The sequence below is a fragment of the Musca domestica genome, unplaced genomic scaffold, assembly GCF_030504385.1.
Source record: "Musca domestica strain aabys unplaced genomic scaffold, Musca_domestica.polishedcontigs.V.1.1 22, whole genome shotgun sequence".
In the NCBI taxonomy this organism is placed as follows: Eukaryota; Metazoa; Arthropoda; class Insecta; order Diptera; family Muscidae; genus Musca; species Musca domestica.
Genome location: NW_026712262.1, coordinates 11,475,406 through 11,492,578, shown reverse-complemented (window position 1 = coordinate 11,492,578; position 17,173 = coordinate 11,475,406). Strand labels below are relative to the sequence as shown.

Below are 17,173 nucleotides of genomic sequence, written 5' to 3'. Positions count from 1 at the left end.
GAATTTTTGCAATAACATCTCTTTTTCGTGATTTTTTATTCCGTTCCGCCACCACATAATTCGGTACTACACTTCCATGTAACCCGCCATCAATTTCAGTTCTCAAGAAATCAAGTCAGTTAATTGGTATTAATAATAATTGGTATTCTTAGGTTCCTTCTGTTGAAATTTTCATTGTGGTGTTGTCTTGCATTTAACGAAGATTTTTCCTACTATGTTGGTCACTTGAGTTGTGTTGGTCACTTAGAGCACAGATTATCGATGCATATTTCACTAAAAAACAAATATAACAACATATTTAACACAACAACATGGATAGGCAGTTTTTTTAATGCATATATAGCCTGCAATTATTGGCTAGCCAATCGGGCAATACTCCTTGTTCACGTATAAGCGAACATGTTTTTATAATGAAAGAGAATAGCGGGGCTACCTTGTGTAGATGAGAGGGATTTGTTAAACAGGGATCTTCTTAATACAGTCCACATTACATAAGATAAGAAAATGTGGCGAGCAGACCTTCGAGTTAGAAGTAAATAATAATAATAATAATAATAATATATATATATATATATATATATATATATATATATATATCCAGTGGCGTAACCCACAAAACCGTAAATTTACAGGAGAAACTTACGAAATTTAAGCTAGTAATCCAAAGGTGTTGGGTTCAATTCACAGTCTTAACAGAAATATGTCAATGGACCATGTTTAGGTGGACTATTTATTAAAATTACCATTCTAATTTTATATTTTTTGTTATATGCTACTTTAATTGTTTACTGTATATATCGATACGAATGATTGATTGATCACTACTATAGTCCAGTCATATTTACTTAAAAAGGCGTGAAATTCCAAACATTCCGACAAATATAAGTATTGAAGAGATTTGCTGTACCTTTGACCGCGAATACCTTTCTTGTACACATGCGACTTATAACGAATTTTTTAATTTTTGTAATGGTAAAGTTTAGTTTAATATTTATTATATTAATATATAAATAGAGTCCGCAAAAAAATAAATAATACTAATAAATAAAACTATTATAAAAAAATTACTGCATATTATTTTAAAATTCTTTTTTATTTGAAAATAAATAACACTAATTATCTTTCCATTCACGAAAGACTTTACTCATTTCTGATTTGCGAAATAATTAGTTTTATCCTTCCGGTGAACGAATGTGCTACTGTATATGCTTAAACAAAGCAGGGAAATATTGCGACATTATTTTGAAATAATGATCAAATTGCAATATGCCTGCAAATATTGCGTTCGGATTTTGGAAGAAATGAAGCACCGTCAGCTCAACAGGCAAAACTGTCACTTTGAAACGAGTTACATATTTTGGTCAATAATTGGGCCATTTTTCTTCGAAAATGAGCAAAGAGTGGCCATTGCGATTTGACACCGTTGTGCTATTTTTTGTGGGGTGCCGTCAAAAATAAACGTTCAAAGGACATTTGTGAAATACAGGTGCACACAAACGATATTGTGCTTAAAAATTAGACCGATTGTGTAGGCTACTGCATAACCAGCCGCAGTTTTTTGTTTTCTTTATTGACTGGAAGGATAGTACTTTCAAATGAAAAGGGTATTTTAAAAAAAATATTCAGCAGTTTTTTAAAGCTTTAAATAATATTTGGCGGACCCTGTATACATACACATACACAACTTAACATTGTAACTCTTAATCCATTTTGATATCTTTTTTTATTATTAGGGTCACGATAGCGCCATTAAATGCATTAGTCTTGATCCCCATGAAGAATTTTTTGCTACAGGAGCTATAGAAGGAGATATAAAGGTAAGTTATTTTTCTTATTGGTTTCTATATTCATATAATGTTATTATTTAAAATAAATCCAGTAAATAATAATATGCATTTTCAGTATGTTACAATCGGTAGTTTTGACCAAATACGTATAACCGTGATGATTTCAAAGAACGGTCGTATAAATTTGATTAATATATTATACTTATATGATATTAGATATATATATATATTAATATAGATTATATTATACTTTATATTATATTAGTATTATATTCAGTAATATTATATATAGATTATATTATCGTATATTTATATATGATATTATATTATATTATATTATTATTATATTATATTATAGTTATTATATAATTAGATTATATTATATTATATTATATGATATTATATTATATTATATGCATTATATTATATATATTATATTATAGTATATGTATATTATATTATATTATATTCAGTAATTATATTATATTATATTATAGGATTATTATAATTATAATTATATTATATGATATTATATTAAGTTAATTATTATTATATTATATTCTATTATATTAATATATTATATTATATTATATTCTATTATATTATAATTATATTATAGTATATTATATTTATATTTTATTAATTATCGTATATATATTATATTATTATTATATTATTTATATTATATTCTAATCTTATATTATATTATATATATTCTATTATATTAATTATATTATATTAATTATATTAGTTTTATCTAATCATAGTATATGAATATTATATTATATTAGTATATATATTATATATATTATATTATATTATATATATTATATTATATTATATTATATTATATTATATTATATTATATTATATTATATTATATTATATTATATTATATTATATTATATTATATTATATTATATTATATTATATTATATTATATTATATATATTATATTATATTATATTATATTATATTATATTATATTATATTATATTATATTATATTATATATATATATATATATTATATCTATATTATATAGATTATATTATTATATATATTATATATTATATTATATTATATTATAGTATATTATATTATATTATATTATATTATATTATATTATATTATATTATATTATATTATATTATATTATATTATATTATATTATATTATAGTATATTATATTATATTATATTATATTATATTATATTATATTATATTATATTATATTATATTATATTATATTATATTATATTATATTATATTATATTATATTATATTATATTATATTATATTATATTATATTATTATATATATTATATTATATTATATTATATTATATTATATTATATTATATTATATTATATTATATTATATTATATATATTATATATATTATATTATATTATTATATTATATTATATTATATTATATTATATTATATTCTATATATTATATTATATTATATTATATTATATTATATTATATTTATTATATATATTATATTATATTATATATATATTATTATATATATTATATATATTATATTAATATATTATATTATATTATATTATATTATATTATATTATATATATTATATTATATTATATTATATATATTATATTATATTATTATATTATATATATTATATTATATTATATTTATTTATTATATTATATTATATTATATTATATATATTATATATATTATTATATTATATATATATTATATATTATATATATTATATTATATTATATTATATTGATGAGGTCGACTCCTAACCTCATCACAAAGCGATGTAACTAACGAAAGAAAAAGAAAACGCCGCAAGTTGATCTTTCTCGTTCCGTGGCTGGAAGGGAACTCAATTTATTTACAACATATTCTTAACACTAAAGCTTACATCTAATACATTAACACATGCATTTTATTTACTAATGCACGCTGTGCATTAACGCACACAATACGTTGCGGGAGAAAACGAAACGTACCTAATTTGTGATCCACTCTTTCTTATCTTCTATTATGGCCGTGACATTTATACATTATTTATTACCGACCATAAACCTAGCATATGGAAAACACATGCATCTTAAGTGTTTTCTTTACTTAACTAATTTACATAATGAGAATAGAATTTAAAGAAGAACATTCAACACACAAACTATTGTTACAACATGTACAGTTTCTACAAAACTAAACATATATTATATTATATTATATTATATTATATTATATTATATTATATTATATTATATTATATTAATTATATTATATTATATTATATTATATATATTATATTATATTATATTATATTTATATTATATTATATTATATTATATTATATTATATTATATTATATTATAGTATATTATATTAATATTAGATTATATTATATTATATTATATTATATTATATTATATTATATTATTATATTATATATATTATATTAATATTATATTATATTATATTATATATATTATATTATATTATATTAGATTATATTAGTTATATTATATTATATTATATTATATTAGATTATATTATATTATATTATATTATATATTATATTATATTATATTATATTATTTATATTATATTATATATATTATTTAATATTATATTATATTATATTATATTTATTATATTATATTATATTATTATATTCTATTATATTATAGTAATATTATATATATTATATTATATTATATTATATTATATTATATTATACTTATATTTATTATATTATATTATATTCATATTATATTATATTATATTATATTATATTATATATATTATATTATATATATTATATTATATTATATTATATTATATTATATTATAATTATATTATATTAGATTATATATTATATTATATTATATTATATTATATAATTATATTATATATATATATTATATTATATATTATTATATTTTATATATTATATTATATATATTTATATTATATTATATTATATATTGATGAGGTCGACTCCTAACCTCATCACAAAGCGATGTAACTACGAAAGAAAAAGAAACGCCGCAAGTGATCTTTCTCGTTCCGTGGCTGGAAGGGAACTCAATTTATTTACAACATATTCTTAACACTAAGCTTACATCTAATACATTAACACATGCATTTTATTTACTAATGCACGCTGTGCATTAACGCACACAATACGTTGCGGGAGAAAACGAAACGTACCTAATTTGTGATCCACTCTTTCTTATCTTCTATTTATGGCCGTGACATTTATTAATTATTTATTACCGACCATAAACCTAGCATATGGAAAACACATGCATCTTAAGTGTTTTCTTACTTAACTAATTTACATAATGAGGAATAGAATTTAAAGAAGAACATTCAACACACAACTATTGTTACAACATGTACAGTTTCTACAAAACTAAACATATATATATTATATTATATTATAATTATATTATATTATATTATATTATTATATTATATGTATATTATATTATATTATATTATATTATATTATATTATATTATATTAATTTATATTATATTATATTATATATATATTATATATTTATATTTATATATATATTATATTATATTATATTATATTATATTATATTATATTATATTAATATTATATTATATTATATTATAGTATATTATATTATATTATATTATATTATATATATTATATTATATTATATATATTATATTATATTATATTATATTATATTATATTATATTATATTATATTATATTATATTATATTATATTATATTATATTATATTATATTATATTATATTATATTATATTATATTATATTATATTATATTATATTATATTATATTATATTATATATATTATATTATATTATATTATATTATATATATTATATTATATTATATTATATTCTATTATATTATATATTATTATATTATATATATTATATTATATTATATTATATTATATTATATTATATTATATTATAATTATATTATATTATATTATATTATATTATATTATATTATATTAGATATCTTTTATTAGAGATAATTTTTTATGCTTCAGAACTAAGTGACTAAAGTGCAAATAGACATCCTCCACAAAAATTAAATTCTCTTTAATTTTCTTTTTGAATTATATGAATTATGAACTGTTCTCGGTAAACAAGATAGTAAAAACACATAAATGTCAATTTATCATTTTTTAATCTTTGTCCGAAGAAGATGAAATCTAACAAAATCAAGCATCAGTCGGATGCTTCTTCAATTAATTGAAATAATCGATTATTGCAAATAAGAATCAGAGACATTCAGAAATAAAAAAGATTGATATCTGACGACGAATGACCTAGAACTGCAAACCAAGGTACTTGCGCCATTCGCGACCACGTTCGGCAATGTAATAAACGCATGGAAAGATATAAAATCAGTCTACCCAAAGCTGTTCTTGCACAAAATAGGTCTGTTTGATAACAGTAGAATCTTGCCGATAATATTCGTTAATTGTTCCCAGTAAATCGCGATTAATTATTTGTCGTTAATCATTTGATTCACTAATCGATTATTCTTTTTATTTATCATCGTTTCATTTGTGATAATTGAACTAGTTTACATGGAACACGGAATCAATAAAATTGGTTAAATTTTTATAAAGGTGCCAACTCTGCTAAAGTGTAACGTAATGCTCTGTTAAAAAAACATATGTTAATACTACTAAGATAAAGTAAAATGTTTCATATTAATATATTTTATATCATTTAATTATATATAATATCTCTGGTCACTAATAAGACGTCAAAATAGTGTCATCAGTGTAGAATTTCGTAACCTTTCGGTCGGTTCAATGCGACCGATTGTTTCAACGATATAAAGAATTCGGCTCGATAGGATTAAACTTTCTTATCTTGTCAGAAGTAAATGTTCTGCCAGGTATACAAACCATTAACGTAAATAAAAAGAAGAATATATAAACCGGGAGGGATTTAGTTTTCTTTTTCGATCGGTCCCAACGCCACTCTCACCCGCCCCTGCCGACCGAGGGGGCCACCTCCCAATTACGTAGGGAGCGCGTACACCCCATAGTCCGAACTATGGAGGGTTAGTACGTTAGGGAAACCAGCTACAGTTATACATCAGCCGGTTGTTTAAATTCACAAATAAAGACAACACACAGGAAATAAAACAACATATAACAGATAAGTGTAGAGAATAGAGAATCTGGCAACTACTTGCTTTAATACTAAATATGTAAAATAGTGTGTTTAATGACATGCAAAGGGTCTGTCAATGATATCTCATTATATAATTTGTTGTAGATATCACATAAAGACCTCATAGGATTATGAGATTCATAATTGGATTTAGCCAAGCAAAGTTTAAGTGGTATGTAATTTCGAGTATTACGAGCAGGAATATTAAAATTTAATTCACCGGTTAAAAACTGTGAATCGATTTCGCCACGCAAAAGTTTTATAATAAATAAAGCTCTTAACATTAAACGTCTCTTTTCCAGTGTCGGAAGATCAATTAGTTTTAGGCGATTCTGATATGGTGGAAGTGTATCATTTATATCCCATCCTAATTCTCTGAGAGCAAATAAAAGAAATTGGGTTTGTACTGATTCCAATTTAGCAGAATATGTTTTGTAAAAAGGACTCCACAATACGCAACCGTATTCTAAAGTGGGCCGAACCAAACTAATAAATAAACGCTTAGCCACATAAGGATCGTCAAATTTTTTGGCCATCTTTTTATAAAACCCAGCAATGACTTGGCTTTATTTACACATGAATCAATATGCAAATTAAAACGCAATTTATTGTCTAAAATTACACCAAGATCAACGAATGAGTCTACATTGTCCAATTTGTAAGAACCAATGAAGTAATCACTTTTAAAAGGTTGTGTTCTAAACAAAGACAGTTTTTTACATTTCTTGAGACTTAGCGTCATACCATTAGAACTGCACCAATTAACAAGGCAGTAGATATCATGTTGCAAGTTAAGGGAACTAATGTGAGAGTCCATATTACAAAAAAGTTTGACATCATCAGCAAACATTAGGATCTTAGAGTAACGTATAACCGTTGGAAGGTCATTTAGATACAATACAAAAAATAGAGGACCTAAATGGCTACCCTGGGGGACACCAGAATACACAGTTATCTGTTTAGAAAGAACATTATTGAAAGAAACTCTCTGTGTACGCCCTTGCAAATAAGATGATATCCATGATAAAAATAATGTTGCGAAACCCATTTTGTCAAGTTTATGTAATAATAAAGTGTGATCCACTTTGTCAAAAGCCTTACTGAAATCAGTATATATAATATCAGTTTAGCATTTTATTGAAAACCCCCTGTGTACATAACATATAAGTTCTAATAAATTAGTTACAGTTGACCTACCCTTTACAAATCCATGTTGGTAAGGCGAAAATAGACGAAACAAAGTGCGTTAGTCTACGCGAGACTAAAAACTCAAATAATTTCGGTATTGCACTTAATTTTGCAATACCCCTATTATTTTCGACGACACTTCTATTATCAGCTTTATGCAAAGGAATAATAAAACTAGATCACCATACTTGAGGAAAATAACCAGATGTCAAAGAATAATTAAATATAGTGGTTAAAGGTAAATAAAGCTCATATGCGCATGACTTTAAAATGTAAGCAGGTACTCCATCAGGACCAGGGGAATTACTACTTTTTAACGATAGAAGACCATTTAAAACCTCCTCCTCAGACAGAATAATTTGGGGGAAATAATTTAATCTACTAATATTATAAGCATAATTGTCATTATGATTGGATGAAGGCTTAGAATAAGTATTTTGAAAAAAGTCAGCAAACAAATTTGCTATTTCAAGGTGGTCCTCTGATTCCCTGCAACCAAGTTTCATGCTACTAGGAAATTCGCGAACTTAACGTTTTGAATTTACAAATTTATAAAAGCTTTTAGGACTCTTCTGAAAGTTATTTTTCATTTTTCTTAAATAAATCGAATAAGACTTTAAATTTTCAATGTTATATTTACTTCGAGCTTGTGAATATTTTTTATAATTTAAAGTGGTATTACATTCTTTAAATTTTTTAAATAACCTAATATGTGGGGTAAACCAAACTGGTCCTGAGTCAGGATAGAACTTCAATAATGGAACTGATATAGTTAACCCATTTTTAAGTACGCTATGAAAATTTGAAATTTGCAATTCAATGTCACCTTCATGAGACCAACTTGAATTGGACAATATAGAACGAAGGAGATCAATATTAGCCTTAGAAAAATTTAATTTGTGAGTCTTAGTTTGTGGTTTTGTATAATTTGTTTGAATATTAAGTTCAAGGTCTATGACAAGTGTTGGGTGAAAAGGTGAACATTTACTTAATGAAGTATTAACGGATGAAGAAAACACTAAGTCTAATATTTTACCTTTAAAATTATAAATATTATTGAGTTGATATAGACCTTGGTCAAAAATATTTTGCCAAAAATTTTCCATATCGTTAGACAGTACTGTTGACGAAACAGGTACATAATGTGCCGTGGCATCATCAAGGATCCACGATATATTTGGTAAGTTAAAATCTCCAAGACAAATTAATTCAGAATTTGGCGAGTGAATATGTGAAACGTTTTTAATTAATTCAGAATGTTTTAAATAAATGTTTGAATCAGAATTTGGAGGAATATACGAACATGTTATGTAAATTGTTTGGTTAATGTAAGATAATTTCACACATACAAATTCAACATCTTGACTATCAGTAAGCATAACACGCTCAGAGGAAATGGAATTGTGAACTGCTATGAGTACACCTCCACCAACTTTATTTAATCTATCATTTCTAAAAAGTTGGTATTGGTCGGATAAGATTTCAGTATCACGTATATCCGGTTTAAGCCAAGTTTCTGTAAAAACGAGAATTTTAAGATCTGATTCAAAAGACTTTAAATATGTATTTTTAAGTTTAGTATTTAGGCCTCTAACATTTTGATAAAGCAACGATATAGATTTATTTAGTTTTTTGGGACATTCGAATCAGAAGGTAGCGTTATTGGTTTTACAAAATTTCGCCTTTTTCTAAATTCAAATTCTTTTACCAATGTACCGTCTGGCCAAAAAGAATCTTTTAATATTAGATCATACAATTTAGAATGAACCATTATTTTAAATGATGATAAATCACGTGGTATAGATGAGTTAAATTTCAAAATGTTATAATCATTATCAAGAACATTTTGAATTTTGGACTTGATATAATTACTAATGTTATCTACAGAAGTACTAGGATGTAGTCTAGAAACAAATATACTTTTCCTGGGAGCAACTACGATTAAATCGTTATTACTAGTAGAAGGAGCATTTTCTGGAGCACATATGATTATTGGAGGCGGAATCTGTGGATTATTAGGGGTAACTTCTGAAGATTGGACTTCAACCGGAGTCTTTAGACAAGGACTCGAAGCTGTTACAGGATTTACATTAGAGCATAAGTATAAATCGGAAGAATACCGTTTATTGGTATTGTTAAAACACGTTTTATGCCGTTTATTGGTACTGTTAAAGAAATAAGAGGGGAACAACTATAAGAAAATGGTCGAGGGTGAGTGCAATTATTTCCTCTGCATTTTCAGAAATCGGACATAGAAATCGAGAACGGCTGACTCCCAAAAATTAGATTGCTTTGAATCGCTTGAGAAAGAATTACGGATGTTTTGTGTGTTTTCTACGCTTTATTAAGCGTTAAGCCTCTTTATGATAATGTAGTTCGAGAATATTTATAGTTTAAGATGGATTTGAATCACTTAACACAGTATTGCGGTTATTTGCGTATGTTTTATTAACCGGTTTAGAAAATCTTACTGGCTTCCCAGACCAACCTTTTTGTGCCATTTTTATAAATATCCTTAACCATACACAAAGGGCTTCAAACAAATTGCTCTATACTTCACAAAATTTAACATAGCGCTTCAAAATTTGATACTGACCTTTGGGTTACATGAAGAACCACTTTAAAGTCTATATGAATGTACCTGGTTAATGTTATTTCAATAATCGAAACAGAATTGTTCGAATAGAATTCAATTGTCTGCGTTGCCGGTCCGTAGTTTTAGTCTTTAATGCATAGTTTTCACACGCTCATATGAGTGGCACAATTTTTAGTATAAATGATGACTCGATTAAATAGAAATAAATACGTCTTTCAAAAACCTGATCCTATTTTTCAGTAAGAGGTTTTAGTTTGAGAGTTAAAAACCTAAATAATATAGCATATATATTAGAAAGTATACATAAACTGTTTATAATAGGCCCATGTAAGACGGCTCTCTACCCCCAAAGTAGCCTAAACACACATTTTAAGTCAAATCGATTCGAAAATTTAATCAAAACCTCGAAATAGGTAAAATTAGGAGGTACCTTAATACGAGCGCCACTCCGTTGAAAATTTTCCGCGAAGAGGTCTTCTTCCAGAAGCTAGATGCCAAATAAGGTCAAAATCAATTGAAAAACGTGACCAAGATCCTGTTAATAGCTAAAATCACCGGACACCACCTTCACATAAGAGTTATAATGAATGAAGTCCTATACTTATTATTATTTGAAAGATTTTTTTTATAAAATATCAAATAACCAACATTTGTGGAATTTTAAAGGGACTGTATCATTTGAGAGGGGCTATATCACAATGTAGACCAACCTGAAACATTTTTTGTACAAATGATTTCTCATGTAACCCCTAGGACTGTATCAAAGTTAAAGCTTTATCGTAACTTTTGCGGAGTATTGGGGAAAATATTTCCGGTCCTTTGTGTATGGTTATGCTATATAAAATGGCCTCTAAAAATGTTAGATCCGGGAACCCCTCTTTTGGGATTTTTATTTACCAACCAAAAAAATTCCTAATCCCAAGATTGTCTGCGGCGCAGTGTAATTACTGACGATAGCGTGGAACAGATATTTTCATGATTTTAGCAAATATAAGGGTTTTAGATAAATCGAAAAATTGGCTCAAAATTGGGCGTGGTCACTTTTTCGTTGCATGAAAACCTAAACCTAAATGTTCGTCCTAACATTAAAAAAATATATATCCAAATGGTTCCAGCCGGTCTCAACTGATTTCCATCTACTAACGAACAACAATTGGTTTATATAGATTAAAAGTAGGCATGGTCAGTTCCACAGCCCCCAAATAAATACTTAGCATTGGATGGAAAGTCAACAGTATATCGTCAACAGTATATCGATGTCTTCATTATTTTGGCAAATATAAGGATTTTAGATAAGTCGAAATAGTGGGCGTAAAAGTAGGCGTGGTCAATATTTTTTCTTTAAAAACCTAACTCGGTTCAGCCGTTCTCATCTGATACCAACGAACAACAATTGTTTTTTATATATATAGATAAGAAATAAAAGAAACTCCTATACCATCCTATACCGAAGAGGTACTCCACGCATTCGTTTTTTTCGACGGACAAGAAGTTACTAATAACCACTAAGGTTCAGTTTTTTAACTACACTCTGTTTAAATTGTTAGCAGAAAAAATTATAGAGGATGTTAGAATGATACTGAGGACCAGCCTGATTGAGGTGATGGCCCTCTCATTTAGCAGGCAGGAATTTGAGATACGTGATAACTAAGAAAAAAAAGCCAAATATCATTATTCTGATGTTGCACATTTTATTATTTTTGTATCACATAGATTTCAATTGACAGGCCCATTTATAACAAATTTTTAAACATTAAACATATAATTTTTTTCCATTTCAGATATGGAGCCTCAACCAGTATTCACTGATAAAGACGTTTTCCGGGGAGCATGCCAAAAATAGTTTCTTCAAACATATTGGGCAAGGCGTTAGCCAAATACACATTGATGGATATGGTCGGCTATTCTCATGTGGCTCCGATGGATGTATGAAAGTTAGACAACTATTTGAAAAGGACACAATAGTCCATACAATGTATTGAGTCCATTAAAAATTTGACGCATATAACTAAATAATATTAAAGAATAAACATATATAAACTAATTACCTGTCATACATGTTTTAATTATATTAATTTTCTTGCGTGTCTAAATATTGTCCAATAAGACATAAAATAGTTAATCTATGTCCACTAAACGTCAATATTAAACCCAAAAACATTTCTTCTTTTATTAGAACGGATAAGGGGACTTAGTTTGAATTTCTCCATAATCTTCTGATTTACACATTCGATTTTCTGATGTGTAGTTAAAAACAGGGCTTGGTAAAAGTCTTACATCTACATCAAGAACTCATCCAACAACATAATTTATTCCCCATCGGTACCATATGGCTAAAGACGGATTTAGATGAGGTTAGGCAGATGTGGGTGTCTTAGCGTCTATGGTCGAAGGTATTGCTACAAGCACATAGCCTTTGGGCAAAAATATATACAAGGAATTCTGAGGAACTTCGGGAAAGTTTACGCTCGACCTAGCCTTCAACGACAGGAAGCATCTCAGACTCCGGATTTGACTGCAACAATACTACCGTTTTGCGAATCATCATAAAGGAGGAGGCGCACAAGTTAATAGAAGAAGTGAGCGACAGTTGACGATCTCTCCATGGCTACTCAAGAATAATAAAGCAAAAATCGGCTGGGACGAGTTAACCAAAAGCGACAGTGAGGAGGAGAAATACGAACACAAAACAAGTGGGAACAGACATTAGCGACTCTCAATAAGCCCGTCTAGTGGAAGGCCAATGATCAAGGTCACCCAAATAAACCTTCATCGGAGCGACACGGCAACTGTAGCTCTAGTGGATTAAGTCATTACAGGTAAGATACAATTAAATTTAGTGATATTTAAAAAAATGCACTACCATTAACATTTAGTGATACTGAAATTCTAATAGCACTACCACTAAATTTAGTGATATTTCAAAAAATGCGCTACCACTAAATTTTGTCCAAGCCAAAAAAAACATTATGTATATAAGTATTATGTCAGCTATCATAAAGATTACTGAAGTGAATGGCGAACACCAATCCAGTAAATATGTATTACATACTCATAAAGTTTGATTATTTTTTCAATAGCATTGATTTAGTGCAATTCTTTTTGAAATACCACTAATTTAGTGAATTTTTTTAATACCACTAAATATAGTGGTAGTGCTATTGGAAATTCACTACCACTAATATTTAGTGGTCGTGCAATATAATAACTAAATGAATAGTTATAGAAAATTATTAGTGCACTAAAAATATGATGCATTATGCCCATCTCTGTTCAGAAGAAGGTCTCTAGACTAAAACATTTTAACTATCAATTGCTCTATGCCAATATAGGGTCTCGACCGAGAACTTGTATAATATGTAACATTGGGAAAGTAACCTTTGTAAATAAAATTAGGGAGGATGTTTTAGACACTACTTTTTGTTCAAAGAATCTTATAAACGAGAAACAGAATTAAAGGGTTTCGGATAAACACTCCTTTTCGGATCATCGGTATATAAGATTTGAACTAAAGCGACATTCGCCGATCCCAATACTTTTTTGGAACAAATCCAACACTGACTGGATAAGGTTTGGGAGACTAGTCAAAGAAAGGTTAGGACAAGGAAACATAGAATGCTTAAGCATAGATGATATAGACAGAGATGTCAATAGGTTAACGGAGACCTTAGCAAAGTCATTCGAAGAATGTTGTCCCCTCCGAGAGGGGGCATCTGCCTACGAAAAATCCTGGAAGACAGGAAAGAAGAGGAAAAGCGGTCCGCAGGCTTTACAATAGAGCTCTATGTAAAGTATTCTGGGATAGCTACCGTATTAAACTTAAAGAATACAACAAAATAGTAAGAAAAGCGAAACGCAATCCTAAATGATCAAAATTAAAAAGTTTCTTTCTAGAAACCATACACAAGCCGAGGCAATGGTAGATGATATGGGGGAATAAGATGGAAACTTTTTTGATGAACACACAATTCCCGCCGAGCATCACGACACACGTAGATATACAGGAAGATAGAGGAAATGTGACTGATGAAGAACCAAAACTTGGTAAATCGATGGTAAAGGATGGTAAGGCAAGTTACGCAATACCTCAGTCTTATCGACCGATAAGTATAATATCGTTCTTACTCAAAGACATGGAACGCGCAATCGATACACTTATTACACTGAAAATATTACTGCATATTAGGTATAGAGTGCATCAAGTATGGCCAAGGTTCAAATTCCTGCCTTTCATGAACGCCTTTCATAAAGTAAAAAAAAAAAAAAATACTGGGTTTAGTTGAAAAAGGGAGTAAATGAAAATAGGAACGTGTACAAGAAATAAATGTTTTTTTTTTTTTTTTTTTTTTGCCATGAAGTATTTCATGTATTTTAAAAAATTAACTACTTTAAAACATGAAAAAGGCATGCATTCCATATACTATATGAATGGGTACAAGAAGCAAATTTTTATGGTAGAATGTTGCTTCTGTAAAGTCTGAAAAAAACATGCATTCTACATACCAGTTATGAAACCAATTTTGTATTGTAGAATGTTGCCTATGTAAAATAAGAAAAAATGAGCTTGTATTTTTAAAACTGAAAAAAATATCTCCAGATAAATGATACTAACGCCTTAAAAATAAAATATGTATTTATTAAAAAGTATGTGCTTTGATGCATACAAAGTTTTCAAATAAAAATTACTTCAAATAATATTACTCATTTTAATAAAAAATGTATGAATATATGTATTTTTTATCATTTAAAACTAAATTAAAATAAAAAATCAGCTCCTTTTAATCAGATTAGGTCAGGAAACATATTTTTATAAAAATAAAGGGATTATTTTTAAAAGTAGTTCTATCATATAATCATTGGTATTTTATCGTTTCATTTGTTGGATTAGAAATTCAATTGATTGCAAAATAGCATTAATGCGTTAATCAAAATGAGCATATATGTATATCATATTGTCATTACTTATATTAGAAAGTTATTTAAAACATAAATCTGCGGCAGATACTACGTTATGTACTCTAATCTGAATCTCGTTTACATAAATAAAAGTTTCACTAACGAACAACAATTGGTTTATATAGATTAAAAGTAGGCATGGTCAGTTCCACAGCCCCCAAATAAATACTTAGCATTGGATGGAAAGTCAACAGTATATCGTCAACAGTATATCGATGTCTTCATTATTTTGGCAAATATAAGGATTTTAGATAAGTCGAAATAGTGGGCGTAAAAGTAGGCGTGGTCAATATTTTTTCTTTAAAAACCTAACTCGGTTCAGCCGTTCTCATCTGATACCAACGAACAACAATTGTTTTTTATATATATAGATAAGAAATAAAAGAAACTCCTATACCATCCTATACCGAAGAGGTACTCCACGCATTCGTTTTTTTCGACGGACAAGAAGTTACTAATAACCACTAAGGTTCAGTTTTTTAACTACACTCTGTTTAAATTGTTAGCAGAAAAAATTATAGAGGATGTTAGAATGATACTGAGGACCAGCCTGATTGAGGTGATGGCCCTCTCATTTAGCAGGCAGGAATTTGAGATACGTGATAACTAAGAAAAAAAAGCCAAATATCATTATTCTGATGTTGCACATTTTATTATTTTTGTATCACATAGATTTCAATTGACAGGCCCATTTATAACAAATTTTTAAACATTAAACATATAATTTTTTTCCATTTCAGATATGGAGCCTCAACCAGTATTCACTGATAAAGACGTTTTCCGGGGAGCATGCCAAAAATAGTTTCTTCAAACATATTGGGCAAGGCGTTAGCCAAATACACATTGATGGATATGGTCGGCTATTCTCATGTGGCTCCGATGGATGTATGAAAGTTAGACAACTATTTGAAAAGGACACAATAGTCCATACAATGTATTGAGTCCATTAAAAATTTGACGCATATAACTAAATAATATTAAAGAATAAACATATATAAACTAATTACCTGTCATACATGTTTTAATTATATAAATTTTCTTGCGTGTCTAAATATTGTCCAATAAGACATAAAATAGTTAATCTATGTCCACTAAACGTCAATATTAAACCCAAAAACATTTCTTCTTTTATTAGAACGGATAAGGGGACTTAGTTTGAATTTCTCCATAATCTTCTGATTTACACATTCGATTTTCTGATGTGTAGTTAAAAACAGGGCTTGGTAAAAGTCTTACATCTACATCAAGAACTCATCCAACAACATAATTTATTCCCCATCGGTACCATATGGCTAAAGACGGATTTAGATGAGGTTAGGCAGATGTGGGTGTCTTAGCGTCTATGGTCGAAGGTATTGCTACAAGCACATAGCCTTTGGGCAAAAATATATACAAGGAATTCTGAGGAACTTCGGGAAAGTTTACGCTCGACCTAGCCTTC

General features: G+C 27.3%; 1 protein-coding gene across 1 annotated transcript in view; it reads left to right on the top strand.

Annotated features, from left to right (window-relative positions):
- The window catches only part of LOC101893497 (dmX-like protein 2), a gene marked incomplete in the record, with an annotated part of 462,308 nt that extends 449,485 nt beyond the window's left edge, over window positions 1-12,823 (top strand). Inside the window, 2 exon segments of the mRNA XM_059123050.1 lie at window positions 1,734-1,817; window positions 12,558-12,823. Coding sequence (XP_058979033.1) covers window positions 1,734-1,817; window positions 12,558-12,758 — 285 coding nt within the window.
- Between the last annotated feature and the right edge of the window lie 4,350 nt (window positions 12,824-17,173).